This window comes from Lagopus leucura, unplaced genomic scaffold, assembly GCF_019238085.1.
Source record: "Lagopus leucura isolate 7727_CA_CO unplaced genomic scaffold, USGS_WTPT01 Super-Scaffold_100043, whole genome shotgun sequence".
NCBI lineage: Eukaryota > Metazoa > Chordata > Aves > Galliformes > Phasianidae > Lagopus > Lagopus leucura.
In genome coordinates, this window is record NW_024962290.1 from 2,512,832 (window position 1) to 2,531,941 (window position 19,110).

General features: G+C 52.4%; 1 protein-coding gene across 1 annotated transcript in view; it reads left to right on the forward strand.

Moving 5' to 3' along the window:
• The window catches only part of PLXNA2 (plexin A2), a 210,560-nt gene that overhangs the window by 156,259 nt on the left and 35,191 nt on the right, over window positions 1-19,110 (forward strand). The window contains exons 6-13 of the mRNA XM_042884112.1: window positions 5,087-5,187; window positions 8,471-8,594; window positions 9,299-9,452; window positions 9,975-10,071; window positions 11,805-11,919; window positions 16,366-16,566; window positions 17,820-17,916; window positions 18,264-18,448. Coding sequence (XP_042740046.1) covers window positions 5,087-5,187; window positions 8,471-8,594; window positions 9,299-9,452; window positions 9,975-10,071; window positions 11,805-11,919; window positions 16,366-16,566; window positions 17,820-17,916; window positions 18,264-18,448 — 1,074 coding nt within the window. The remainder of the gene's footprint in view (window positions 1-5,086; window positions 5,188-8,470; window positions 8,595-9,298; window positions 9,453-9,974; window positions 10,072-11,804; window positions 11,920-16,365; window positions 16,567-17,819; window positions 17,917-18,263; window positions 18,449-19,110) is intronic.

Here is a 19,110-nt window from a genome sequence, read left to right on the forward strand (position 1 = left end):
GTGAATGTGCCGGAGCCACAGATCTCACTCGGGGTCGGGTTGGTTTGGCTGCGATTTCCTTGCTCCAAGTGAGGGTTTAGCAGCAGCCGCTGCGTGAAGTGCGGTGCGCTTTGTGCTTTGTGCTTGATGGCCACTGTGGTGGTTGTTGGAGTCTGGAGCGTGTCTGCTGTGTTAGTGGTGTTTGTGCAAGGAGCAAGCAGAGCTTTTGCAATGCTGGCTGCGGATCTGCAGCCTCAATGTTGTGCTGATCAGGGAGGTTTGGGCCTTGTGCTGCTGTTGGGTACCAGCGGGGTCCCGGCCCATCTGGGCATCACTGCCTTGCAATGAGCACCCGGGAAATGTGCTGTGCAGCACGAGGTGCTGCTGGACACGAGGTCATCTGTGCCTGTTTGTCATCGAGGTTGGAGAGCACAGCCCTCTGTGCAGCTGTGCAACAGCTGAGGTGGAATTGTGCTGGTGGGAAAAGCATGCGGGCAATGGCTGCGTTGTTCGCCTGTCCCCAGGAACAGAGGGGATCCTGTGTGTGTAATGCAGTCTCTGAAGGTTTGAATAGTTTTTTTCTGCTCTAACTAATCTTTTTAAATGCTTGACGGGCTTGTGTTCTGTAATTGAATGCATTTTATTTAGAAAATAACATTTAGTACCACTTTGGATTTCCAATTATTCTTCAATGGGGCTTTGAGGGCCTGACGCCTTTCTCATTTTGATACTCACAAATGATGGTAACATCAGAGCAAGGAAACAGCAAATTGTCTACGCTGCTGATTGCTGGGCTCGGGGGGAGCAGCAGGGCTGCACTGAGTCTCAGCATCAATCCATTGAATGGAATGGCAGCGTTGTACCAGCAGCAAACATGCCATCACCCCGTGCCACTGCTCCGTGTCATTGCCTGTCCTTTTCTCACTGCCTTGTGCCACCTCTGCAGGCGCAGCAGATGAGAGCAGAGGGACAATGCTCCTGAAGTCTGAATGGCTCCTGCAGGGCATTGCTGCCCTTTGGTGCCAGCAGCAGACAGAGGTGAAGGGTAAGCGGGGATCCAGAGGAGATGGGGAGCAAGGAGCACAACCAGTGATGCCCACTGCTCACCTTGAATGCATCTCCTTCCTGTGCCTGCCAGTTTTATGACAGAAGAACAAAGAAGGGAAGCAGATAACTGCAGAGGTTCATTTGCCAATGTCAGCTGCCGGTGTCTCAGGAATAGAGCCATCAGTCTGTCCCTCCTTAGCGCTGGGCTGTGCAGGCAGTTTTCCGTTTGCAGCATGGTTTATTCACAGCTCCCCATTTTGCAGGGAGGGCTCTCCTTTTCCCCCCTATTTTTTCCCAGGGGTGTCCCTAGCACTGCTGTGCCCTTCAAGTGCAGCTCACCACAGGGGCTCTCCCATCCTCTGCCTTTGCATGGGTTGGGGTTTGCATCCTGTGGGACCTCCAGCCCTGCAGGAAGACACAGCCAGAGAGAAAATTCTGCTTGGAAGCACTGGGAGCTCCTTCATAGGGCAGGAGGGCATCACCACGGTGCTTCTGCCCCAATCCTCAGTGGGGTCAAAGCAGCCCTGACCCCAGTGCCCAACACTTGCACTGCGCTTTGCTGCACTGCCCAGCATCTGGGAAAGGAATGTTGAGGGCTGCTGTGCAAACCAGCTGCTGTCTGAGCAGGCTTTGTTTTCAGTGTAGGGAATCTGCTGTAGGGAATGATTTAACCTCTATTTGTTCTTTTCTTTGTATCATTTCATTAAATAAGATTTATATACAGGTTTAGCACTGGAAGGATGGCCTGTCCCCTGGGCTGGGGCAGAACTGAGCATATTGCTCCTTCCCATGTCCCTGCTTCACCCGTTGTTTCAGGGCTGGAAACACACAGGCTGCCTTTCATCCCCAGCAGATAAATGCCACCAAGCACTCAGGAACCACCTATCCCCGATCTCTTCATTAGCAAAGCTTCTGATGGGGTTCATTTCACAGTCCCTGGGTGGGAAGGAGGAGGCTGAGCTGCAGAGTGCAGAGTGCATTGCTGCGAGCAGCAGCTTCCACATGTGCAATGCTTGGCTCCTGCACAGAAATGCAAAGACTCAGTGCAGTGATTGGGACCAGCCCTATGCACCAGTTGCCCTCAATACTGGAGATGTTGGAGATGTGCTGGAAATGCTGCCTGGTGCTGGGGAAAGGAGGAGGGGGAGCTCCCAGCCCCGCTCTCAGCTCTGCAAGGTCTGCTGTCCCCCTGGGGAGGGATAAGCCGTGCGAGCGCTGGGAAGGGAGGAGGAAATGTCTTTTAACAGTAAATATGGCCTTGTTATTTATCAATGCAGAGTAATTGAAGTAATTTCATGTCGTTTTTAAATGCAGTGCCTAGGGATCTAATCTATCTGTCTAATATTAATGGGTAATATTTGGTTGCCTCATTCATTCATTACTGTTTTCATTAAGACTCTAATCCCATTTAGGAGTCTGTTTGTCATGTTAAACTCCTCTGTTTTATCTTAGCCTGCCACGATCCTTTTAACAACTTCACTGAATTCATGAGTTGTAGGCTGGCAGCTCGGGAGGGACTTTGCAGTGAGTTCTGTGAGGAGAGGGGAGCAGAGAGCTGAGGGCGAAGCAGCAATTTCAATAAGCGCAGCCCAGCACCATTTGTCTACTGAACTCCAAACTCCGACACCAGGCATAACTCCAGACTGGTGCAGAATTCTATTTTCACTGCTCGCCTGCAAAACAGAGAGGGAAAGAAGAAGTGTGCACTTCATAATTATTCATCTTAACTCATTTCCTGCTCTTAAAGCATGTTGGTGGCTGCAGGGAGCGAGGTGCTGTGAGTCGCCAGGCACCAGGGAAGGGCTGGACGAGGGCCATGAACTGACGTGAGATGAAAGTTCACTGCATCGCTCTGATCCCCGCACTGATCTCCACCTGAGCCCAGACATTTTGGCCTTTCATCCTTCTTAATTAGTTCCCCAGAGGCTCGGGCTAATCAGCACAAAGGAGGGGTCCCAGCGGCAGGGCAGTCTCGTGGTGCCATTTGTCAGAAGTCGGTGCCAGCGTTTGGAGATGGCCGCTCCTGGTGGCAGTGGTGATGCGTGTGGTTGGAGCCAAGTGCTGCACACGTGTTGGGAAAATACCCCAGTGTGTGCTGCTGGGAATTGTGCTTACCCTGCTCAGGAAGCATCTGGATCCCTGCGCTTTGCCACTTCTCATCGTGTGAAGGTGATGATGAGGTTCTTCCAGCAGTGAAGCCACGTTGCTTGGATCAGAGTTGAAGGGTCTTTCTTCGCATGCTTCTGCAGTGCTGTAATTAAAGAATCCCCCTGTAGCCATGGAAACGCTGTCCCTGTGCCCTCTCCCACTGTCTGCCCAATGCTGCAGGTGTCCATGGACACTCAACTACCTCATGGGAAGGCAGAGCAAGGCCCTGCTCCATTCCAGTACCCAAAGGATGGGGGTCTTCTTGCTCTGGGGTGCTCCTACAGTGCTGCTGCTGGGGGACTCCTTCATTCAAACTTGCTTCCCTTTTGCTTTCCTCCCATCCCACTGCTGCCCTGCATGAGGCACTGTGTGGCTGTCCTGGGCTGCAGTGGTGTGAGCTCAGCTCCAGCTCTGCTCGGTGCAGGGTGAAGTGGAATCTTGGGGACCTGAGGTCCCTGCAGCACTGACCTGGACAGCAAGGAGGAGAAGCAGCGGGAAGAAAAGTGCCAAACTTTGTACAAACTCCTAAGAAAGTTTGGCCCTGTTACCTTGATGTGTTAACAGCTGGGACTGGAGAACCGGTGCTCCTGCCCACAGCTCTCTTGCAGCAGCATAAAGCAGCGGCATTGTTGCATGAATGAAGACAGAATCACAGTGGAAAGTTCATCAAGCCTGGGCTCCTGCTGGTTGAGTGATAGATAGCATTAATGACACAGAGCTGGCCAACACCTCCCCATTCAACACTGATTTTCTGTTAGCTGTGCAGCACAGTGGGAATGGGGCACATGGGCTGAAAGAGACCCTGCTCCTCTGCACTCCTCCCTGCACCAACACTGCAGCTCTCTGTGCAGCCAGGCTGTGTGCATGCATTGCTCCCAGCTCCCCCACATGCGTCCCACTCTGCTCAAAAAAAAAAAACCCACACACCCCCAACCCCTGCACGATTTTTGTTGTAGGCGAAGCTGTCGAGTAGGGCTCAGGAAACAAGAAGAATAGCGGCCCTATTGGTGTCATGTTTAGAGAGGAACTGGGTTCTCACTGTGTCAACAGCACTTGGCGTGACAGCAGCCTTTGTGGGATGCACACTGCTCCTTTCAGGGCTGCCCAGCTGCTGCCAGCCGCAGTCCGGCCCCGCGCAGGAACTGCTCTTTCCCTGCCTACTTGCATATCTGGTTCCCTTCTTCTATTGTGGAAGAAACGTTATGCGTGCACCAGTTTGAGGGATCCCAAAGCAGGAGCAGGAAGACAACTTTTGCTACTGGGATTAGTTTGTGTTTATGAAGTATATAGGGTTCTTGAATTCTCCCAGCACTGGGGAACCCAGCCAAGGCTTGCTAGAACCTCACATCACCATTAAATGGATGCACAGCCATCACTGTGCTCCAGGGCTGGCCACTGGGTCCCATTGGTGAAAATGGCCTTGTGCTGGAGTTTGGCAGTGAGCTGTAAGCAGCCAGCCCTCACTTGCTGCTCCATGGGCACAGGACCTGGGGGCTGTGGAGTAGTGTGCTTTGTTCAGCTCCATTCCAATTCACTGCAGTCCCACCTCGGGCTGCAGGGAAGGGGCTGCAGGAGCACCACACCTGCTAGGGGTGGTAAGGAATGGATTGAGGTGGAATTGCATGTCTGGGATCAAGCAATGATCCATGGCCAAATCCCTAAATCTGAGCCTTTGGGGTTCTTAACTCTGATAAATGGATCAGGACTGTGCTTTGTCTTACTGACGTGTCCCACTGGGCTGGGTGAGCTGCACCCCACAGTTCAGCACATACTGTTGGCCAGCTTGTACACAGGTGTCGGCCTGAGCCCCATGTCTATGAATTGCTTTTGTGTTGCTTAACCCACCTCCCCCACCTCAGCTGCTCTTTGCCACCAGACCCGCTGAGGCTGTGCTTGTCCCTTGTCCCTGCAGGTGTCCCGTGTGCCCGTGGAGTCCTGTGAGCAGTACACGACCTGTGCAGAGTGCCTGAGCTCGGGGGACCCGCACTGCGGCTGGTGCACACTGCACCACACGTAAGTCAGACCATGGCAAGGAAGCACCTCTCAGCAGCACCCAGTGCTTTCCATTGCTCATTTCAGCAAAATGAGGCTGAAGTCCCTCGAATCCATCCTTCTCTTCCCCTGGGTGTTTCCTGCATTGCGGCTTGAGTAGCATTGAAGATCCCTGAGCTCTTGAAGAAAGGCAGATTCCTTCTGTAGGAGAGTGGATTGCATGCAGCATGCAGGGAGGTGCCATGGGACAGTGCAAAAAAAGGCAGAATTGAAACCTGGGGGAGCAGAGCTGTTGCATTTTGCATGTTCCCCATTGCTCGAGCTGCAATCCCTCCTGATTAATGGGGGATTTTTAGAGGTGAGAGTGGGTTTAATGATATGAGCAGGACTTTGGAACAAGGAGCAGCACCGAGCCCTGTTGAACAGAGCTGGAAGAGCTGCTGTAATGCAGCGTGGTGAGGGCAGGGAGCAGCAGCTGTCCTGGGGGGCAGAGCTGCACGTCCCAGGCACTGCAGTGAAGGCTGTTCCCAGGGGCACTGCGGGAAATACGCTCTGCATTCAGGAGGTGTTTGGGCTCTTTCTTTCCCCCACCACCAGAATGATCACTTCCTATGGCGGAAGGGGGACCACCGGGCAAACACTGATGGGGGGAGGAAGGGCAAACCCGGAGGATACAGGAGGAGAGGAATAGAAATCCCTCCGGCCCCGTGCCAGCTTGCAAAGCAGCCCCCTTACATGCATGGAAATCGGGGCGGAGGCAGAGCAGAGTTCAGGGCCCCGCACAATGATGCTTGGCCACATGCCTGAGCAGCAGGTGTTGGAGAGAGAGAGAGAGAGGAGGAAGGCAGGCTCAAATGCAAAATCCGGCCTGGATTAGGGACTTGCGTGCTTTGGGGTGCAAAACAGCTTCCAGTGCCCAGCAGGGCTCGTTTGGCTTGCAAGGAATTGGTGCTGCATTCAGGGAAATAGGATAAAACCATTGCAGGAGCATCCCTGGTGCACCCAGCCCCAGTGTCATGCCTGCACCGTGCCCCCAGGTGGCATTCTGCACAGGGTCCCTGCTTGCTGCAGGCTGCAGGCAGGTTGGGTGGATGTGCCTTTGCTGCTACTCCTTGCACCCCTGTAGCAGCTCCTCTGCGAGGATCAGCGAGTGCTTTCCCGATATTAATGAACTGCATCTTCATGAGCCACCTGGGAAGCAGGTAAAGGTTGTTATCTTCATTTTGCAGAGAGAAAACTCTCAATGTCAAGAGGAGAGCAGAGTGCTGTTTCCTCTGCCCACTTGGCTGTGACATTTGGGCATTAGCATCCTCCCGCCAACACTTTCTTCCCTGATGTCAGTTCTCAGCCCTGCACTTACTGCATTGCTTGAAGCAACCGTCATATTTTTAGCCTTTGTCTTAAGGTGCAAACAATTGAGTTTATCTTGCTCTTCCTGAAGCCTCTGTCATATTTGTTGGGAGGCCCCAAGCGCTGGAGTGTTTGTATTTCATTTGTCATCTTTCTCCTCTAACTTGTGCGTTGTTCCCCTCCTGCCAGCTGCTCCAGCTGCTTGTGGCTCGGTGAGGGCAGGCTGGGATGCTCCTGCTGTGCTCTGAGAGCTGCAAAAGTGTTTGTTATGGGGTCTGGATTGTAAACAGCGACGCACTGGATGTGTGAGATGGATGCAGGGAGCAGTGCCTGCTCCAGGTGTGCTGCTCTCAGAGCCCTGAGTTAGGGATGAAGGCTGTTGTACGGCAGGGTGTTTGCACACACGTGTGCACACTGAGACTTGGAGAGCAGTGGTGCTCAGGAGTGAAACCATCTGTGGGGATTTTACAGCAGTGCAGACGTATGGGTGACTCCATGGCATGGAGCAGGGCTGGAGCACCTGGAGAGCACACAGATGATCTGGGGCACTGAGGACACTGCTTTGGAAGGTGCTCAGCCACCTGTATGTGGCAGGTGCTCGTCCTCCTGCAGAGCTGCCCAGCATTCTCCCCATGGCAGGAGGAAGGCTCGCTCCTCCTCCTCTCATTCAAACGGTTCCTTGGGAGCAAGCAGAGGCCTCGAGGAGATCTTTAAAGACTCTTCAGCCCCGTGGGATCCAAAACCCACAAGGCTCTTCCATATGCTGCTCTCTGCAAGTCTGTTATTGTCTACAGGCCTATTTATCTCTGTTAGGGCTGTTGCCATAAATAGTATGATAAAAAAGAGCCATTCCAGCGAGTCAATGAGATAAAGGCTCCAGTCAAGAGCTCACTTTAAAGCTATCTCAGAGATTCACTTAAACCTCAATAACTCTTCTTTTGGCAGGGTTCATATTTAGCTCCATTATACTCCAGAAAAAGGGGCTGAGGAGAGCAGCAGTGTGTGCTGGGTGTCACACTGGGTGCTGGGAGGGATCAGGGCGAACTTTTCTTATTGGAACACTGATGGCACGTGGGGCTGTTGGCAGTGCCTGCATCCCCCCACCTCTGCACCACGATTGTGAGTGAGGTCTGAGATGCTGCATGAGAAGTGATGAAGTTTGCTGGTAGTTGGGTAATGCATCAGAAGGGCGCTGTGTCATCTGCTGCCAAGGGGTGGGTTTTGAAGGGAGAGATTTTGCCCAAGTGACATGGAATAGAAAAAGCCCCGAGGGACCCCAGTGCTGTGCTGTGTGATATCTGTCAGGCACATGAACAGTCCTTCCCTGCCTCCCCAGTGGGCACTCCACTACCACTGGCATTAACTCAGGCACACGTTTCCCTGCAGCAGCTGTAGCTGCAGCCGTGGCACTGCCATGCTTTCCATTTTGGAGCTGTTTCTGTCCTCTCCCTGTTCTCAAACTGGACTTGTTTTTCATGTTCTAGCCTGATTCTTCATCAACGTTTCATTGTGCTCTGAGGACACCTGCCATAGGAAAATAGGGGTCATGGGATGCATTCCTGAGGGTAGGAACAGGAGGGATCTGGGAGCAGGGCAGGACAGCTGGTGAGGAGCAGCCTGCAGCCACCAGAGAGGAAATCCCTGCTGCTGGCACAGTGCACTCCTCAGCACCAGGAAAAGTCAATTAATGAGCTGTACGCTTTTGTTTTAATTGGAATGAAGGCATCACCTTGTTTCCGCTTTACGTTTTATTTTCTATACATCTAATGAGTTTGTGGCTTGCAGGAACGAGGTGTGCAGGGCCCTTTGATCCTAACCTGGCAACCCATGCCTGGTCCTGGGCAGAGCATCACCCCCAGTCCTTCCCCTACCCAAGACTCTGCTCATCTTGCAGCTCCGTCCACTGATGTGCACTGCTGTGTGCTGATGTTGTGCACTGCCATGTGCTCCCTAGGTGCTCCCCACGGGACAGCTGTGAGAGGGCTGACGAGCCACACCGCTTTGCCGACAGCATCGGGCAGTGCATGAGCATCATGGTGCAGCCCAGCAGCATCTCCGTGTCACAGCACAGCCTGCCGGTAAGCGCTCCACTCTCCAGCCTTTCTTCCCTTCCCACTGCACAACTGTTTTCCCATGAAGTCAGGCTTGCAGAGGGATGGGTTAGGAGAGCAAAGGGGGGAGAACGGGGTGCAGGGATCACAGCAACAAATTCCCCCTTCCCCATGGGCCCCAGCTCACATTTCTCTCGGTCTGGTTTCATGAACTGTTGAAAGGAAAGGCTTTGTTTCCCCAGAAGCTGTGCCCAGTGCTGGCTCTCTGAACCTCCCAGCTGCTTCTCCTGAGCTCCTGGTGCCCGTGGATGGGCTGCAGCAGCTGCAGCCTCTCCTGGGGCCGGGCTGCATGGGGAGCTCGCTGCTGCTGCTGCAAATGCTGGGAGCTGCTCCTGGCTGTGCAGGTCCCTGATACAGTTGAGGGTGGCTGGGGTTTGTAGGGCAAGCAGCTCCCTGAATTGCAAAGATTCAGTGAGATGTTTGTGCATCAATAGATTGTGCGTCATTGAATGACATCCAGGGGGACTTGAACAGGTTCAAAACTTGGGCCCACAAGAACGGATTGTGATTCAACAAAGCCAAGTGCAAGGTGTTGGCTCGGGGTAATCCCAGGTCTTTGTACAGACTGAGGTTTGAAGGGCTCAGATGCAGCAAAGCAGCAGTCCTGACTGCATGGAGCAGGTGGGGGCTGTCCCACTAACACACTGCTGATGTTCTGTGCCCCCATGCAGCTCAGCCTGTTGGTGAGCGATGCCCCGGACCTGGCAGCTGGTGTCACCTGCCTCTTTGGGAACCTGACAGAAGTAGAGGGTCAGGTGGTGGGCAGCCGAGTTGTGTGCGTCTCACCGGCTGCGAGGGATGTCCCAGCCATACCCGTGGATCAAGGTAAGCAAACAGCTTTGGATTGTTCCTCCATTAACAAGTGGCCACTGTCATACTTTCTCTTTTCATAAAGAGACTTGCTTAAAACTCATTTTCTCCTTGGCATCCTTGTAGGTGTCAGCTGTGCTGATGTCTTTGTGTCGCCGCGACACAATATGGAGACTGAGAAGTGTTAAACTCAGGGAGCCAAGGTGGCAGGGCTACTGCAGGTGTACCACAGCCCAGCAATCTGCTCTTAATTAACTCAGGGCTGAGGCTCCCAAAAAGCACTGCTGATGGCCTTGCTTCTACTGTTATCTCCTGGTCTTGGGCTAGGCTGAGTTACTGGGCTTTTGTACAGGAGGCAGAATTCTAATATGGAACGGGATGTCATCCCAAACTTGTTTCAGCTGTGTCCTAAGGCAGATCCCCACCCCTCCCATGCATTTTGCTATCTGCTCTTATCTGTGTCAGAGGAGTTGTGGCTGAATCCCCTGTGTTCCCACGTTACCTCTGGGCACTGACTGGCTCTGTCCTGCTCTGCAGACTGGTTCGGTGTGGTGCTGCAGCTGAAATCACAGGAGACGGGAAGAACATTTGTCAGCACGGAGTTCAAGTTCTACAACTGCAGTGCCCACCAGCTGTGAGTGCCCACCCTCCTTCCTGGGGTGCAGGGGGGGGTCCTGGTGGGATGGGGTGCACCCTCCAGCCGCGTGCAGGCAGCAGCCAGGTGCTTTGTACCTGCTGTGGATGGAAGCTCCAGCTCCCTGCCCTCTGAGCAGCCTGCAGCTCTCCTGCCTGCTGAGATAGAGGCTGCAGGAGCCTGAAAAAACCTTAACCTGCTGGTGCCCCCAAGCTGCTCCATCCTGCAACTGTGAATGTGGATGCTCTCAGAGGATGAAGCAGAACCAAGTCCAGGATGTGGGCTGGGAGCAGCAGGGCAGAACCCAGCACAGCAGTAGTGCTGGGCTGGAAGGCTCCATGCTGCTTTGAGCACAGTATGTGCTGTTCAGCCCCCTGCTCTGCTCACCCTGGCAGGCACACACATGGCTGTGTGTGAGCATCTGAAGTGTTTATAGATTTCTCTTTGGAAGCACAGCAAGCACCAAAGCACCCAAATGGAAGGCAGATAGGACCTGGCATGGGTTGGGCAGTGAGTAGCAGTGCCTGCAGGGTGGGCTGTGTCTCCCACTGCAGGGCTCAGCTCTCAGCTCTGCTTTTGGAGCATACTTTGCTGCCCGGTAGGAGTTGATCAGTGCCAGCATGGGGTCACTGAGAGCCTTTCTGCCCTGGATTTGAAGCCTTGAGCTATGGGAGGTTCCCTGCTGCACTTGGAAGAGGGCTGCGTGCTCTGGTGAGCTTGGCTAGCAGTGGGTTTTTCTAGGCATGCATTCAATATATGTTTTTTTCACTGCAGAGGCCGGGATGAAAGAAGCCTTGAGGGTCCTCCAGCCCCCACTGCTGCCTCTCCCGGTGGTCTGCATTCCCTGCTCCAGTGCCTCCTGTTGTGCTGCAGTTTTGCACAGCTCTGTTCTTGCCCCCTGTCCCCCAGTGGCAGCATTCCCTGCTCCTGCCATCACCTATGGTCCTGTCTGCATCTTTGCTGGGTCCTCAGATTTGCCTGAGAGGTGACTTTCTAGGACCCCTATTTTCTCCTCCGTGTGGAGGTTTGGATCAGGAGAGGCAATGCATCTTTTCTGTCCCTTGGCTCCATCTGACCATGCCTTTCTCAAAGCTCATGTTTGGAGATAAAGTGTGAACATGGTTGTAAATTCTGTAGCACTTACATCATCCTGAACTCATTATCAACGAGTTCAGCAAGGGCACGAGCCAGCCTTGCAGGAATGAATCACAGCATGTGTAAAGCAGAAAGGAATACGGGCCTGAGCCAGCACAGGAGGGGACCTGTTGGTCAGAGTCCCTTCCCTACAGCATGGCAGAGCAGGCAGGGGAGCAGCTGTGGTTGCACAGCAGCATGCACAGGGACTGTGGTGCATGGACTGTGCACCCTGCAGGCATCTGGAGCTGGCTGGAGTGATAGAGAGCTTTGTGCCTGGTCAGGAAGGGGTAGGTTTTGCAGACAGCTTTTGCTAAACAATGTGTTTGGATGCAGGTATTGTGAGCTCACCAGACTCAGCTCTCGAGTGTGTGAATTGTCATGGTCAGGGACCTTGCTGGTGGCTTCTGCTTTAAGTCCATTTTCACAAGATAAGGGAGGGATGCACTGGAGACATTGACTCATTCTTGAAGCAAAGGAGAGGCAGCAGTCCTTAAAACCAGATCAGATCGAGAGGCCATGTTCTGACTCAGGACTGGCTCACTCCTTGCAGCACGGGGCTCCCAGCCTGGTAACCCCTTCCTCCTTTCTCCCCCCAGGTGCCTCTCCTGTGTGAACAGTGCATTCCGCTGCCACTGGTGCAAGTACCGCAACCTGTGCACCCACGATCCCACCACCTGCTCCTTCCAGGAGGGACGGATCAACATCTCAGAGGTACCACGCTCTGCCTTCAGCTCTTTCTTGGTTGCTTTTCCTGTGGCACCGTGAGCAGAACCAGCGCTGTGTGGGGCTGTTTGACTTCTCTCTGGTTTTGCATCTGGAAGTGCAGCTGCAAGCAGGAGCACGGCAGCCAAGTTTTGGTGCAGGACGAGTGATGTGCCTCAGCCTGAATGCTGAAGCTGGTCCTGCCTTCAGTACGTGGGTCTGCTCAGGTTCAGTAATAACCGTAGTTAATCTTTTAATTGCTGTAGTGCTTTCCTTTGGGATCTCAGGGGCTTTACGAAGCATGCAGGATCTGCCCAGCAGTGAGTGCAGTGCAGAGCTGCTGGTGGGACTCGTGGTGCTTCATTCTGGGACTGCTGGCAGTTTTGCAGCCGGGGCTGGAACCCAACTGCAAACTGATTAAGAAAGGAATTACAGATGCAAAGAGCCCCAGACTTTGGAAAAGAGAAGTGCTTCAGGTTTCAAGCGCTGAGGACCAGAAGCGATCTCTCTTAGCTGTTAATAAAAAGTGTGAGGCTCAATTCCAAGAAGGCTTTTAACACTTAGAAGGAGGCAAAGCCCATTATCAGCTTTGCCAGATCTTCTGTGTTTCCTGAGGTAGAGGGATTTATGGAGGAAAAGAGTTTGTTAGCACTGATTCCTGATCAAAGTTACCACCAACCCTGCAGTTTGGGAGCTTTGCATCTTGTCTGCTTCCTTGCAGCTGTATCCCAGCAGCAATGGGGCTGAGACAGAGCTGCACGGTGCTCTGCCATGTGGTTTCACCTAGCACAGAGCAGATACAGCCGGGCAGCGACTGGTCCTGGTCCCTCTGCCCTTACACGGAGCTGTGGGGCAGATGGAGGACTCCTAGGGACAGAATGGGCAATGCACGCTGCCAGCCTCGTGCCACCCCGAGTGGGGACCATGGGATGCACTCACAAAGTGCAGTGAAGAGTCTCATGCAGGGTACAGACATCCAAGGAAAAGTGTCTGCCCTGGAGACAAACCAGAAGCTTTCCCAGTCCAGTTCAAAGCCGAGAGACTTCCTTTTAAGATAACAGGAGAAAGCAAAACCTTTGCTTTTGCTTCTCTCAAGGGGTGCGTGTTGTTTCTTTTTTTCTCCTTCACACTCAAAGCGTTGCCCTCTTCCAAGGCTGTACAATTGCAGTTCTCACTTTCATAGGTCTTCTGCCCCAGGATATCAGGAGTGTTTGACAAGTCTCTGCTAAAGTAGGACACGTCCCTTGCTTTGCTCCAGGAGTGCGTGGGACTTCCCAGCAGTCGTACCTCTGCCCATCCCTGCTGGGCTGATGGGCAATCACAGCTCCAAGGCTTTGTCTTCCCCTTCCTTTCAAGTTCTCAGCCAGGATGTTATACAGTAATATAACACCCAGCGATGGTTTTTGATAAAGGCAAACAGTAATGGTATAAATACTCCACTGCTTATCACGACTTCTCTGTACCTCTGAACGCACAGGTAAAACCAACCAACCAGCCAAACCCAAGTGTGTGTTTGTTTAAGGTGAATGAATGGCCACTAGTGTACACCTAATGCCCTTGCTGTGGGCATTCCATCCTGCATCAAACAAGTGCCTCCTGAAGAACTTCCTCTCCTAAAGCAATTCCAACCACAGTGGCTTCAGTGTGTTGTCTTATCAGCATCTCTCCCTTTGAATCCCAAGGTCTGTTGTGCACAGAGTCCTCTGCAGAGCTTCAGCCCACAGGGGTCACATGTGGAGCTCTGTGCCTGTGGCATCATGTTAGCACGTCCTGGGGGTTGGATTTGTGCCTGGGTGGCTCATGGCTATGATGTGTTGCTGTAAATACATAGGATGTGTTGCTGTAAACATACGAAACGCAGAGATGAAGAGGAATGTGGATGCAGACATATTTGTACACCCATCTCAATGGAGGGCTAGAACCAAATAAATCCCATTAGTTTCCCAGAATGTGGGATCCCTTCCTGCTTTGATGTGTGGATAATGCCATTTCCACATGTGAGATGCTGAATCAGGGGAGCGGAGCGTTTCAGATTCTGGAAGTTAAGTGCAGAACCAAATTTAGCTCTGTTCTGACTCTGTGGATTTGGGATTTAAATTATTGCTGCTTTTAGAGCAACGTCTTTGCACCTGGCTGTGCCCTTTGATGCTAAGCACTGCTTGATGCACCTTGAAGGATATAGAACAAGCCAAACCTTCCTGGTACCTGTTCCTACCGTCCTCAATTTGAATGCCTAAATGGGAACTCTGGTGCATGAGATGCAAGCAAGGGCTGCATTTCCATCCCCTGAAGTCATCACACGGCTTTGCTGGGTCCCATCTCACTTCTGAGAGTGAAGCCCAGCACAAAGCAGTGCTAACAGTCCCTCTGCTGCTGCCTTGCTTTGCACGTCTGGTTTCTAAGGAGCGAGATCTGCTCTCCTCTCTGATGGCATAAATGGAGAGTAATATGTCTCCATGAGTGATGGGGACCGTAATTTATATCATTGGGAGCGCATCTGTGAGCCAAGAGTTTACATTCATGTGCCAGGATCATTTATGTTCAGAGCTCTGAAATGTGTGCAGCTAGTTAACATTTGTAGAGGCCTTTCATATTTTTAGATTAAAAAAACGGAAGAAATGTTGTTTTTCCTTCCATTTGGGTGAAATCCTTCAGTCAAAAGCAATGCCTGCCATTTCCAGGCACTCTTTTTGCAAACAAGAGCGAGGTTTGACCCACTAAAAGCACTCTGTTAAACACAAATAGTAACCATGGGTGCTCTGCTCTGCTCCACAGGCAGATGCTTATCTCTGGCGTTTAAGGTATTTATAGACCTCGGAATCTTTGAGGCTAAAAAGTGTTGCAGAAGCATAAAATGTCTTTGTGAACTCTGCACAGCTCTGAGTTTTCCCCAAGTCTGTGCCACCCGTGCATCACTCTGCTTTTTCTCCAGCGGATCCTCCAAGCTGTGTTTGTTCTGCTTTACAGAAGTCAAGGAGGATAATGAGGGAATTCAGCGCGTGTTTGTTTAGTGATTGGAGGTAATAACAGCCTTCCTGGCTCGGGGCAGGCTTTAGTCCTCGTGAATTAAAAAAAAAAGACACAAAGTAAAGGGATGAGGGAGCAAATTGCTGGGCACCTCGTGGTTTGCATCACCGTGCAATGAAGGGCTCCACTGCTGCTCCCCTGATGGTGGCTCGCCATGGGTTGGGTGCAAGGAGGAGCAAAGTCTGTGCTGGCAGCTGGGTGGGGAGCGCTGTGCATCCCAGACTGCAGCACCTCGGTGGTGGGATTCCCCCCAGCCTGCAGTTCTGAGTTGTGCTCCCCCTCCCAGCACCGCCAGCTTTCTGCTGCTGGAGCTCAAACCGCTCCTGGCTGTTAATCCGTGAAAGTCTCTGTTAGAAATAAAATAAAAAATATATAAGGAAAAGTGCCTCTAAAAAGGTTTACGAGGCAGCAGTTTAAGCTACCAACTCCTCCGTGCTCGGGCAGCAGCTGGTTCTCATTGACAACTTGCCCATGCCGGGAGCTGGGCTGGGAGCGCAGTCCTGATGCCATCAGTGCAGTGCAGAATTCCTGCCTGGATGCATCCCAGCAAAGCCGGCTTTAGGGCTGGGCAGGAGAGCTGCAGTGCCAGCATGGGATTTGGCAGAGCAGAGGGAAGCATCTGTCAGTTTTTTTCACTAAAACTTCAGCATGGGATTAATGGGAGTGTCAGTTACTTACAGGTATTTAGGTACCTATTTCCATCAGATCAAAGCAAATTAGAGCTAAATGGGATGTAAATGCTTCTGATGGCCAGAGCCTTTGTCTCTGCATGTTGCAGTCCCTGGGACAGAAATCAAGCAAACCCTGCATGCATCTCACAGTGTGGCACGAGGAGGAGATCATCTTTAGGATGTTGAGATATTATGGAAGAAATGTCATGCATTTACCAGGCACCAGCAGCCCTCGTTGTGGCTCATCACAGATTGCTGTGTACAGCCCCATCCATCTCATGCTTGGGTGTGCTGCTCTACAGTGCAGCAGTGTTTGCAGAATTCCCTTTCTTTGCTTGGAGCATCTTCAGCAGTGAAGTCTCAATCTCCTGCAATAGCAAACGTAACAGAAATAGCAATATGAACAGCAGCATTAACGTTAAAAGTGGCTGCTGATTTACAATTACATTATTTTGGCCAGATAGTGGCAGAAGCGGAAACAATTCATGCTTCTCTACTTAATGCTTTAATTACTGTGCTTAGTTATAAGAGCCCACCACCACCCACTGCCATGCTTTCAGTATACACAGTTCCAGTTCTTCTCTCCCTCGTTGCAATCTCACTGATGTTTGAAACATTCCCACCTGGTTTTCAATGGAGAATATAAAGGACCGCTTCCAGTTTCGTGGCACTGCGTTCATCCCAAGGCTCAGCACCGTCCTGGAGCTGCTCTGTATCCCCGCACACCACAAACCGACGTCTCTTCTGCCACTTCCAGGACTGCCCCCAGCTCTTCCCCACCGAGGAGATCCTGATCCCGGTTGGAGAAGTGAAACCCATCACTTTGAAAGCCCGGAATCTTCCACAACCTCAATCTGGCCAACGTGGCTACGAATGTGTGCTGAGCATCCAGGGCGTCATCCACCGCGTGCCCGCGCTGCGCTTCAACAGCTCCAGCGTGCAGTGCCAGAACAGCTCGGTGAGCACAAAGCTGCCTCCTGGTTTAGCTGCACTCACCTCCTGTGTGTGTGGCACACTGCAGTGCCCAGAGTGGGCTGCTGCTGAGGAGGAGGTGGGTTTGGCTGGGGGGGGAGGATTCAGTGCCTGAAGGGGGGGTGTAAGAAACAGGACAGGCTCGGTTGCAGGGTGATAGGACCAAGGGGGAATGGATTCAAACTTAAAGAGGGGAGATTTAGATTGGATATAAGTAAATAATGGCAGTGAGGTGTTGTCCAGAGGGGTGATGGAGTTCCGTCCCTGCAGACCCTTGAGCACCTGAGCATCTGGTGGAGCTGTGGCTGCTCCTCTTCAGTGCAGGGCAATGGGAGCAGATGGCCTTTAAAGGTCCCTTCCAACTCAAACCATTCTATATTTTATGATTCTGTGAATCACCTGGGGGTGCTGCTAAGAAGCAGGTGGGGAAGGCAGCTCTGCCCTGCATAGGATGGGGCTCAGCAGATGGCAGGGGCTCTTCAGAGGGGTTGCAGGGCGCCCACGGTTGGGTTTGGCCATCAGCACAGGGAACTTTGGGCGTGCTTTAATATTCAGTGCAGACGGTCTTAAATTGTTAATCGAGTTTTGAATTTTTTAAAGTTGTGCTGGGTATTTATACATCACTGGCTGTCTGTGGGCCTTGCAGCTTGGTGGCTAATAAATGTATTAATACCGTGTAGCACTTTCCCCAACCAGAGCGATTTATAAACATTAGGGGAGCGCTTTTTCCTCCTGTTAGGCTGATGGGAAGTGGTAGGTAGAGAGTTTAAGGGGAATTCTGCACGAACAGCTCCATCAGCTGAGCAGAGGATGTGGTTTTGTAACAACTCAGTGAAGCCCAGCAAGGTAAATCCCTGGAACCAAGTGTGAGTTAAAGAAGGACAGCACTGCATGGAGTAGTCTGCCTCAATGGCAGTCGTTTTTTAAGCCTTTTTAGTGGCTCTTGATGAACTGGAGGGGCCATATTGATGAGCTGGGGCTGAGCAACAGGAGCAGCTGCTGCAAGGGGAGTAATTAATCCATTACCTCTCCCAGGGACTAGGTCTGATTTAATTATCTGCACACAGTGAGGAGGAGGGAGGCAAAGCAAGACCCTGGAGCTGGAATGTGGAAATGGTGGTGGATCAGCCACCAGCACGTGATGCAGAGAATAATCACTGCTTCTTAAAAAACCCTCCTTTCCTGGCAGTGTCTCTGATGCACACTCCCAAGCCTTTCATTCTCCCTCTTCTTCTCCAGTATCTCTACGATGGGATGGACATCAGCAACTTAGCAGTGGACTTTGCTGTGGTGTGGAATGGGAACTTTGTCATTGACAACCCGGAGGATGTGAAAGGTAATGTGGGCTGTGGGGGCTGCTGGGGGCTGTGGGCAGTGAGGGTGGGAGCAGCTCCATACCATGGCAATGGGAAAACCACTGAAAGCCCTGAAATGAAAGCTGTAAAAGCAATCTATGGAAAGAATGACTTCTAGAAAACATTCAGTGCTTCTTATTACAGCTGTTATGAAACTTTGTCCAGGACCTCATGCTCTGGGAGCACTCATGGAACCCAGACCAGGCTACCTGGGGATGTGGGTGGTTTCAGGGAGCTGCTCCTTAATTCAGTTCCTTGGGGCGACCTCAGTGTTTGCGGAGGGTTGGGAGCACCACTCAGCACTGCGCTCTCTGCTCTCTCCCCACAGTGCACCTTTACAAGTGCGCAGCACAGCGTGAGAGCTGCGGGCTCTGCCTGAAGGCTGACCCCAAATTTGAGTGTGGGTGGTGCAGCGGGGAGGGCAGGTGCACCCTACGGCCCCATTGCAGCCCCCAGCCCTGGCTCGACTGGTCCAGCAGGAACGTCAAATGCTCCAACCCACGCATCACTGAGGTAAGAGCACTCAGCTGTGCATCCCGCTGGCGTTGGGTGGGCTCAGGGCTGTTTCCATCTCCTGTCTGAAGGGTGGAGGGCTCAGTGCCCCGGTGCTGAGCAGTGTGGATGCATCGCAGCCAAGCGGGGTGTGGTGCACAGCTCCATTGCGTGGCTGTCGCTCTCTGCCGTGCTGCTGGCATTGGGGTGACCACCATGGGCTGGCACAGGAATGCTGATTAAACCAGAGAGTTAATTAGGCTGCAGCTGACGTGTCTGATGTTCACTTTCAGACCGCTGAGGGATGCAAAGCGGCTCCCAGGAGCTTTTCCACAGCAAAGCTGCTCGTGGGCTGTTAGCGCTGCTGCTAGGAGTGACACTGCTGTCAGGAGGGAATGAAATATTTTGCCGTCTTGCTTAATTAACTCCCCCAAACCCTTGAGCAGCCAGGTCGAAGGAGAATGACAGAGGCCCAGGAGAAACACTGCAAGGTCGATATCCCTAATCCCAAACCCTCTGGGCACAGAGGTCAGCTCCTATTTCTTTCCTCTTTACCCAGAGAAGTGTTTATGGTGCTCTTGGAAATCGTGGGACTGTTGCAGCCTTGGGTTCTGTAGATGTCACCTGAGATTTTGGTGTTCCCCAGGTGCCGCTTGAAGCATTCATTGCTATTGGGCTCTGGA